We start from the raw sequence: 10,092 nt of genomic DNA on the forward strand, positions 1-10,092 counted from the left end.
GTGATGGGAAATCTTCTTTTTGCATAGTGCTAAAGTTGGAATTTTAGGTAAAGGCCCGTAAATCCAGACTCCAGAGCCGATCGATACGCGCGCGCTAGGTCTCCACAGGAATTCGGCTGTCCGACTCCAACCGACGGACTTGGCGGCCGGTGTCAGTGGCCACTGGCCAGTCGGCCACGCCGGCAGTGGCGTGCCACTGCTAGTGACGTCCCGAAAGGCATTGGCATGCATGGAGCGTGCTGCTGCGTGTTGTTGATACTGCTGTGTGGCTGTCGGCATCTGTCCCTTTCTTGTCAGGAGGAACTCGGCAAGTGAGGACTCATCAGGAGCACATGATCTCCAGTGATCCACGCATGGGCCAAGCATCGCAAAGACGATAAGTGCGCGGAATGCCAACAGTATTTCCCCAATAATTCATCATCCCATGAAGGGTTTAGTTGCAAGTTGATTCAACAAGTATACTGTAAACTTCAACCCCAAATCTTCAAGGCCAGAAAAAATTAATTAATGTTCATGGTTTATTCTTACTCTCAAGTCCACACAACTTACATATATATTATACATATATATCCGTAGATTTACAAATTAACCAATCTATTTCCCTCACACTATGTATATCCTCATCATCACAAAATGCTCCAAGGATACCCGTGTGTGCCGTCGTATGTCCGACCATCCAGTTCCAACCACGCCGACCGGCCAACTGCTCAGGTCGATCGATGCGTGCGTTCTTCCGCGCGCTTCTTCTCCGGCGACCCCTCTCCCCTCCGTAATTAAGAGAACGAAAAAAAATTCCGCTATGTACAGCTAGCTAAGCATCTAGTAGCAGCTATACGTGAGACCGTGAGCCTGACTGAGCTAGTCATGGTTCGGCTTGGGACTTGGTGGTGACGGACCGGTCGGTCTCGGAGTCGCCGGCGTCGGACTGCGCCGGCTTGGAGAGCGAGAACACGAGCTCCTTCATGTCGGAGCTGGAGGAGCGGAGGTGCGCCAGGATCTTGCTGAACTTGGGCTTCTTCCGTGTGATGGCGATGGAAACGTCGTTGGGGAAGAGGTCCCTGAGCACGAAGGCGTGGAACACCGTGGTGACCAGCAGCCCGGCGACGGTGACGGTGGCGATGCCGGAGAGCCCGATGGAGAGCGTCCGGGTGAGGACGTTGGTCACCTCCGTCGCGTAGGTGATGGTGGCCACCGACGCGCCGGTCATCGGGAACGTGTACGCCCACCACGCCAGCGAGAACCGGAAGCCCCGGAAGAAGTTGATCCGCACGGCCTGATGGATGATTCAAACCAACGGTCAGAAATCGATCACTGCTGCCATATATTATGAACATGAATAGTAATGCGGACGTGGACTCACGTCGCACCACTAGCTAGCTCATTTGTTTGGTATACACGCACGTACCAGTGACATGTAGAGGAAGAGCGCGATGAAGAAGCCGATCCGTGCGCCGGCGTCGAACTGGCCGTTGATCTTGGCCCAGGCCATGGACGCCACGCTTGGCGGGGCGACGAAGAGGAAGAAGACCGGGTGGAGCTCCTTGGGGAGCGTCACGTTGGTGGGGAGCCGCTGGTAGAGCGTCACGAAGAGCACCATGTAGTGCGCGAGCCCGACGGCGAAGAAGAAGGTGGGGCCCTCGCGGAGGCCCATCTTGGCGCCCAGCAGCGCGCCGACGAAGTTGCCGACGATCGAGAGGTGGTTGGACGGGTTGGCGACCTTGGACAGCCGGCGCTGCCCGCCGGACATCCACTGGCCGTAGATCTTGAGCTCCAGGCAGAAGATGGGCGCCATGAGGCCGTACCAGACGCCGTGGTGCATCTCCGCCACCAGCCGCGGCGCGCCCAGCACCAGGAACAGGCACGCGACCCACGGCGCGAAGAAGAAGTTGGCGCGGATCGGGTGGTAGAACTCGCGCCGCACCGCCTCGAAGTAGAAGACGACCTTGAGCAGGTAGATGGCGGAGATGAGCACCATCAGCGCCAGCGCCACGTACCACAGCACGTGGTTCACCACGGGGCTCACGTGCAGGAACGCCGTCGGCGGCGCCGACGCCAGCGTCTTCCACAGGATCGACTGACTGCTCACGCCCAAGCACATACCGAACGCGCTTATCGGGAACCGCAGCAGGAATGGCCACTTCTCGTCTTTGGGGAGCACCGGCACCTCCGTCGCCTGCAACACACGCGAAATTTCAGGTTTTCCTTTCCAGTAGTCTAAAACCAAACCAACGTCCCTGTCATGCCAAGCTTGTGTTTGTGTATGGAACGAAACCAAGAAAGAAATAGCCAGCTAGTTTTAACTTGCTTACCCTGAGGGTGTCGAGCTCGGGGCCTTCCAAGGCGTCGAAGTAGCGATCAGCGGCGGGGACCTGGTCGGTCTCCTCGGAGATCCCCGACTCCGGGGATATGCCGTCGATGGGCTCCTGCGGGCGGCCGCGCAGGTTGGATAGCTGCCGCTCGAGGCGGCCGGAGAAGGTCTTGAACGAGTCGAACCGCTTGTCGCGGGTGCTGTCGCACCGCCGCGCGCCCTCGTCGGCGTTCTTGGACGGGTGCATGTTCAGGATGGGCTGCGAGTGGAACCGCGTCTGCTTCAGCAGCCTCGGGGAGTGCAGGTGCGCCTCCGCCGGCTGTTCCTCCACCGGGTGCACGACGAGCCCGTCGGGCATGGCGGCCGGCGCCACGCGCGCCTCCACGCGGTTGGCCGACGCCGCCCTGAACTGCGACAGGTGGAACCCCGACGGGGACGCCGGCATGCTGAGCGAGATGGAGTACGGGACGTGCGCGTCGTCGTACGACCTCGCTGCAGCGCTCACCGCCGTCGCCGGCGCCGCGGGGATGCTGATGACAATGTCCTTGTGGGCCCCCGTGTCCTGCAGCTCCTCCACCTTGTCGTCCAGCTCATGCAGGGAGACGGTGGCGTCCTCGGCGACGCAGTCGAAGCCGGCGATGCTCTGCGCGGGCACCTGGATCAGGAGCGCCGGGAGCGCGTCCTCCCTCGATGCCAGCTCGGCGTTCACCCCGGCCATCTGCACGTCCTTGCTGCCGAACTCCATCGTGCCTGCCGACGATACCCAACAACACACCTGCGGCACAAAGAGTACAGCTCCATTAATAAGCAACACCAACGTGCCCAGCCACGACGAGACAAAGCGCATGCGAAACTCGCGGCGAACAGAAATAACCGGAGGAGGAAGAAGAACATCAAGTATCGCAATACCAGATCCACCAATTCGGCCGAAGCACGGCTCGGCAATCCCGTACGGCGATGCTTGCTGCCATAGCGATCTAGTACTAGACTTACCTTCCTCAACTGGACTAGGTAAATTAAATTAGCACTAGTTCTGCTGAACACTCTCTGTTCTCTAACCGACAAGCAAATTGCGAACAGGCCTGGACCAGCTTGTCACCAGAAGCCTCAGCAGGAGGTTCTAGGTTCGATTCCCTTCGGAAGTAGATTTCGAGGGTATTTTTTTAAGAATTTTTCTAGACTACTGTAGCCTCAACACGTGTTGTGAACTGGTGTCCGAGACCATCTTACTTCAAAGCAAGCGTATAGGTGTGTGTGCCTCTATCTCTCACGAGCGAGGCTATAAAAAAGCCGACAAGCAACGCAGGCGGCGAGGGTTGGGCGCGGCGGCGGGGGAACCCTATACGCGAAGCAGCAGGCGGAAGAAATTGCGGGCAGGCGGGCGCGCGTGCGGCGGCCGATTTATAGAGCGCGGGGGAGGAGACCGCGAGGCCCACGCACGCCTTTCCCATTTCCCGCACGCCAGTACGCGGGTGCCGGGTGGGTGCCCGCCAGCTAGCGGGAGCGGCGGGGCAGACCGCCGGCCGGCCGGTGACGGCGACGGGCCGCGAAGAATGCCATGCGCCCCCATGCACATCGCGAAGGTTCACTGCACTGCCAGCCAGAGGCGTCGCCATCCGCCGTAGGAAAAAAAAAAGCTAATTTCACCACGCTTTTTCTTGTCAAATTTCGACACTCCCTCTTCCGCACTCACACACACGCGCACAACACAAAAGATCAAATTGGTCACCGATGGCACAGTAGAGTGCGGAGGGCTAGTAAAAAGATCTGTGAAACGACATGTAGACCACACCTGGTCTGCCGACCGTGCTCTGCTCGGCCGAAAGCCCGGAACAGAGCCGGGCAAGTACGGTCGTCGAGCCCGTCCAGTTGGGCGAATTCTAATTCCTCGTGCCGGGGGCAAGGACTTCTGAAGGGAGGGTCGGACGGGACGCGTTAGAATCTGGTGCTGGGATTCGACATGTCGGGTCCTTTCAATCCCGAAAGGTGGACACGAGAGGAAAAAAGGCCGGCCCGGAAAGGACGCGTGCGGAACCCGAACAAGTACGATCGAGGACAGCTATATGAGACCTGACCTGCGTCCTCCGACGGTCCGACCCTGCCGCTAGCCTATCGCACGTACACGACGTGACGTCTATGGGATCTCGCCGCGTCAGATCTCCTGGATAACGATTTTTTGTAAGCTTCTCGCCTTCTCCTCCTCTGTTTCAGGGAGTCGCAGAACTCGCAGTCTCCAAGGATCGCTGAGGTGAACACTGCACGCAGCACACGGAGCAGTAAACTACATGGGGGCACGCACGTCGCGGTCAGGCACGGTGACTCGGTGACTGACGTTCCCGTCCACTGCCGGATCGAACCGCCCCCAGATGTGACCGGCACAATCTTACCGGGACTCGATGCCATGGATGCTAGTAGTAGCTAGCTAATCCCCGTCCGTTGAGGGCAAATAATGCTCTACGTTGCAAGTATTCTACCTCATCAAATATGAGATTGGTTTGCGCCAAGCAACGTGTGGAGCTCCTATGATCGAATAACGCAGATGTTGTATCGACTCATGTTAAGAGTGATGAGCCGTAATTTATCAATCATGTAACAAGGCATGTAATTTGTATTGAAACTTCTGGCTCCTGCCATTTACGTTTCAAAAAAAAATCCACCTCCATGCCCATGACGTACGCTCCGCCATGAACCATGCAAACTCGCGAGGACAGCTGTGCAGGTGCTAGACTGCTAGCTAGGGCCCTATTTGCTTCAGCTTATTCAGCCGGCTTATCAGCCACCAAACAATATTTTCCTCTCACAACAAATTAGTCGTTTCAACTTTTCAGCCGGCTTATAAGCTGAAGCGAACAGGTCCTAGATTCCCTCCAAAGTCAAAACCCTGAGCGCTCCGAGGGGAAACTCAAATCGTATCTCGAGGTGAAATTTTTTTGAAAGAAATCTCGAGGTGAAATCGCGAAGCCAAAACTTTTTCATTCAAAATCAGAACATGCCAAGAACATGTTGCTGCTACAGATGCATCCATGCTTTACCTCTTGTTCCAGAACCAGATCAGCCTGGCTCCACGGCGGCCTCCCTCGATCAAGGTATCAAGCTGGATGCGGATGGCAGGGGAAGTGGAGCAGAAGTGTGGCAACAAGGCTCTAGCACTAGCAGTATCAGGGCAGCAGCCAGCCAGCAACCTAGCTAGCACCTGCCGACTGCAAGGAAGCTAGGAAGAATGAGCGGCGGGTGGAGGGAGGTGGTAGCTGCAAAGGCTCGCCTGGAGCGTATATATAGACGGCGGCAGACGCGCAGGCCACGGAGCTGTCGAGAGCCGAATTCCTTTTCTTCTTCCAAGAAAAAGAAAACGGGGGCAAAATCGGGATTCGACGGAAATTGTGCCAACCGCATGGAGGACAGGGTGGAAATAGAAATACACAGATACCGCAGGCAGCAGAAAGGTGGCATGCGTGACGAGGAGTCAAGCCGCGCTCGGGCGGGGTCGTCTTCCACCTCGGGTTCCCTGCCAGTCACCACTCACCCACCCTCCGCGTCCGCGGCCTTGCCCGCCACGGCGCGAACCGCAAACCCAAGGGAAAGGTTCGGTCCGCGCGAAAAAGGCACGTGCTTTCTGCTTTCCTCCCGGGTTCTAGCGGGAATGTTGGCGCCGGTACGGGATACGGTACGGAGTGTTAGGACCGGTAGACTATGCAAATGCAAGGGTTGAAAAAACCCCAGCGCTACGAGATCGTATAGGAGCGATCTTGGCTCCTGTACGAGTCTGCAGGACACGAGCTAGCGAACTGTTTTTCTTCATAAACTCGTGGGGCTTTTATTCTTTTTTTTTTCTTGTAAGGTTGGCACGGAGCAGATATGTATGAAGAAGAAAATAGAGAGGTCGTCTCAGCCTCTCAGGAGAGCGATGCGTGGCTGCATGAGAGCCATTTCCTTGGAATTTCTTGAAAATCTAGGCCTATTCGATTTGACGGGCGTAGTTCCTAGTTTTGTAGCGTCAACAAAAACGACTCTATGTACGGGTTACGGAGTGAGTATACCTTGTTTGTGATTGTCACGGGATTCTTGAGAACTTTTCCCTAACATCGGTACTTAGGGTTTGTTTGGATACCCTGTGTTAAAATTTAACAAGTGTTAAAGTTTTAGCACTCTCAAATAGATTGCTAAAGTTCAACACATTAGGGTGTTTGGATGATGTGTTAAACTTTAACACCTTTGGTGGGAAATGACTCCATTGCCCTCTCATTTATGGCCGGCGGAGAGAGAGGGAGGAGAGAGAAGGGGTAACCTGGGAAAAAGTAGAGAGGGGGACTACTTTTAACACCTTTAGCAAGTTTTAACACCCCCTCCATGTGTTTATGAAAAATGGGGTGTTAAACTTTAACACCCAACTTTTAACACAAGTGTTTGGATAGGAAAGTGTTAAAAAGTGTTAAAAGTGGGGTGTTAAACTTTAACACCCCCTTCCCAAACAGAGCCTTAATGTAGATGCAAGACGAACTAGAACTCCTTTGATTTTTTTCTACGAAAACATGTCTTCTTTGACGAGCGGTTTTTTTCGTCAACACGAAACAAAAATGCACTGATTACGAAGTGAAAACTCATCACCTGTATTAGTCACAGATTTTTCTTCTAAGACACAACGTGACCTTAATTTCTTCTGTGGCATCCGTAGTTTCTAACTCTTTAACGGTAGTGTCAGCAGAAAACGAGTTACGTCCCTGTTACGAAGCGAAAATAGCTCGTTTTGACATATTTTTTCCAAGTTGTCACAGAACAGTATGTATCATAGGAATCGTAATCGTCTTATTTGTCCTTTGATGTTCGGAAAAAATATACATGTCATGTTTGCCTGACGTAGTTTCTAGTTTTCGGCAGTAACCAAGGACATAGTTTCTAATTCTCGACGTTAGTGTCAACAGAAAGCGAAGTATTTCGTCTTTGATATGATATATGTTCACACTTCACACCGTCTCTCTACTAAATTGTTACGGTACAGTGTATAGAAGGAAATCAGAATCTTAATTGCCTTCCGATGTTTGAGAAAATATACACCTCGTGTTTGCCTGATCGACTTAGTTTATAATTTTCTGCAGCTGCGGAGAGAGTATTATTTCTAATTCTCGACGGTAATGTCAACAAAAGAGAGTGTGCACGTACGGGTCTATGGAGTTAGATTCAAAAGTAGTGGCCGGTTAAGCATGCCGTACATTCCATGACAATTTGTTGCACGGTCACCCTATCGCTTTACAAATGACAGACGGTGTAAATATCTGGGAGGTAAAAGGCGTAGATTGACAGTGTGACGGACGTTATTATGTCTTGCTTAGGTGTTAAGAAACAAGTTTCAAAGCACTTCGAAATCTTTTTGATGCACTTGTTAGATGGATATAAACTAATCCAGTTAACCTTTTGCTAAACTAAAGACTTCATTTTTTTTTCTGGAAACAGGGCCTCTCTAGAGCTTTCTAGCCAGTTCACACTCTATATTCCTCTTGGATACGGAGCACGGACCTGAATAGTCTTTGAGTTACCTAAGCACTGTGTGATCTGGATATGACCTTATGGCTTAGTATGTTGTTATGCATGTACGCGCGCACACTGATGCCATGTCAAATTGGCCATGAACACCGCACAAGGACACCATATGAAAAAATGCATGCGCTGCATATACCGTCATGATGAATCAGACGCACACTAGCTTACATATTTGTATACGTTCCATATTTTAATTCCACAAGCCACGAGGACACTAGCGGGGTACTAGGCTACTGTTGAATTCACTGTTTCTTGCATGAATTGCATTGCTTGCCAAGAATTTCCATCGCAATTATGCAGGCTTCCTTTTCTACTACCAGCTGCTACGGGCGTCCTGAAACGAATTTCCAGCGGTTTTCTTGTGCCTACGAATTCGAACCTTGAATATGCCGAAGAAGGAACAATTACATCATGCATGCATGGTGGTCTGGAAACCGGTTGCACTTGCGCACTGTCGGTTCCTAGCATCCGAACCAAGTAACCAACTACTCCCTCCGTCCCTTTTTATCTGTCGCTAGAAAATCTTGTTTCCCTCACAAATCCGATTCCCGAGCGACAAATAATAAGGGACGGAAGGAGTATGTGCCTAGATAACATGCTGTACTGAACTGTCAGAATCGATGCTAATATGCACTGACAAGGAATAACTAAAGTGAATAAAATGTGCAGACACCGCCCAAGTGATGGTGATCAGAGAATAAGTAACCTATCAAGAACGAACGAATTAGGATATACTGTTTGATGTCCTAGTCACCCATCTTAAGAAGAAAACAGTGGATTTGTACTTGCTGCCTAGCCAACCTTAAAAAAAATGCTTTAAAAATTTTTGCAGCATGAAAGCTACCGTTGCCTGTTTGGAAGCTAGCCGTGGCGGAATATCTCCCCAGTATCGAACTAGCTAGTAGTAGTGGACAGTGATTGCAACAGACAGCGAAACAGGTCGATCTAATACAATATGAACGGTGGACCGGTGAGTTGATCTGTGTTTGAATTGTTTCGATGAGCAAAAGTAGCTCTCCAACCAACCACACGCAAACAATTTTGTTGACCACAACGTGATGCTCGCGTATATTATACTACTACTGCTAGTCCTAGTTCTATATGTTATTCAAGCGAAAACAAACGGGGGCGAATGTAAAGACAACAGGGTACGGTACAGGGGGGAGTGGTAGACATGCGTGCTTCAACTAGTCAAACCCCAAGAAATTAAAAGTTAAAATAATTTCAGTCTCGGACCAAAGTGGTGAACACATGTATAGGTTACTGGTGGAAAAGCTATGGAATATGCGTGCATGCGATTTTTAGCTAGATTAACTATTGTTTTCTAGATTAAATATTGTTGGCTGCGGGCTAATTAATTTAACAAGACAAATTAAGAACTCACATGGGACCGATTAGCCTGCTAACTTTCACTTATCCTGTCTTTCTAGCATCTTTTTTACTTTCTCTCGGTTTCAGCAAGTAAGCAAAGTGCATGCAAATTTCTAATATTAGGACTGGAAACCATAAGGGTAGGTATATACCACAAAACAGAGCATCTTTGATGTATTCCTTTCGATGATATCCTCTAATTTCCTCCAAACTTAATTAGCCAGTAGGTAAATCCAGTTTTCCAGGTAAACCCACGATCAGGCATTCAGGTGACAACTAGCTAGCCCCCCTGCTTTGGTGCAAGCAGAGTGCGACCAGGCAATCCTGCTGCGTCAGCTGGATTCTGAACCGTGACTAGCTAGCTACTGGTACTGGGATACATATATAGATTCAGACTATGCAGTGCACAACTGTGCATATCAGCTATCCTATACTAGTTCGACTATAGTATCTATCGGCGGCGGCGCTCGTCGGTTGCGGACAGCTAATAAACACAAAAACACGCGATTAGTTAACTTAATATGGGTACCTGCCGTACGGCACACTTAACTATAGGCGTCGTCAGGTCGATCGGTCAGGGTGCGTTTGGTTGGGAGACAATGTAGAACGGGACGGTCCCGTTCCAGTTTTTCGGGATGGGATGATCCCATTTCTTGTTTGGTTGAATGGGATGGGATGATCCTATTTTTTGTTTGGTTGGAGAGATCGCTATAGACGGGACAAGCACCGTTTTCTTCTCCTGTTAACACCGTTCGTGGGACCCACCTGTCATACTAACAGGTATTTTCTTCCTCCACCGGCCGGCCGCGGTGGAGCTCGCGCCCGCCGGCCGCCGGCGCTCGCCCGCGCCCGCCCGCGTGGACAGACGGCGCGTGACG

The 10,092-nt window shown here is 51.6% G+C and overlaps 1 protein-coding gene across 5 annotated transcripts in view; it reads right to left on the reverse strand.

Moving 5' to 3' along the window:
* Positions 1-459: 459 nt before the first annotated feature.
* LOC101784201 (S-type anion channel SLAH2) overlaps positions 460-10,092 on the reverse strand; it is a 12,420-nt gene continuing 2,787 nt past the window's right edge. Inside the window, exons 1-4 of one of the 5 annotated variants that reach the window (XM_004969152.2) lie at positions 5,341-5,557; positions 2,310-3,083; positions 1,406-2,173; positions 460-1,273 (exon numbers count right to left, since the gene is read on the reverse strand). In XM_004969152.2, the coding sequence (XP_004969209.1) occupies positions 863-1,273; positions 1,406-2,173; positions 2,310-3,053 (1,923 nt within the window). In that variant the 5' untranslated portion in view covers positions 3,054-3,083; positions 5,341-5,557 and the 3' untranslated portion in view covers positions 460-862. Of the gene's footprint in view, positions 1,274-1,405; positions 2,174-2,309; positions 3,691-5,340; positions 5,558-10,092 lie in introns of those variants that run through there. The other 4 variants (XM_004969153.3, XM_012845813.3, XM_004969151.2 and 1 more) reach the window with 4 other exon arrangements.

Source organism: Setaria italica, chromosome V, assembly GCF_000263155.2.
Source record: "Setaria italica strain Yugu1 chromosome V, Setaria_italica_v2.0, whole genome shotgun sequence".
NCBI classification, from domain to species: domain Eukaryota; kingdom Viridiplantae; phylum Streptophyta; class Magnoliopsida; order Poales; family Poaceae; genus Setaria; species Setaria italica.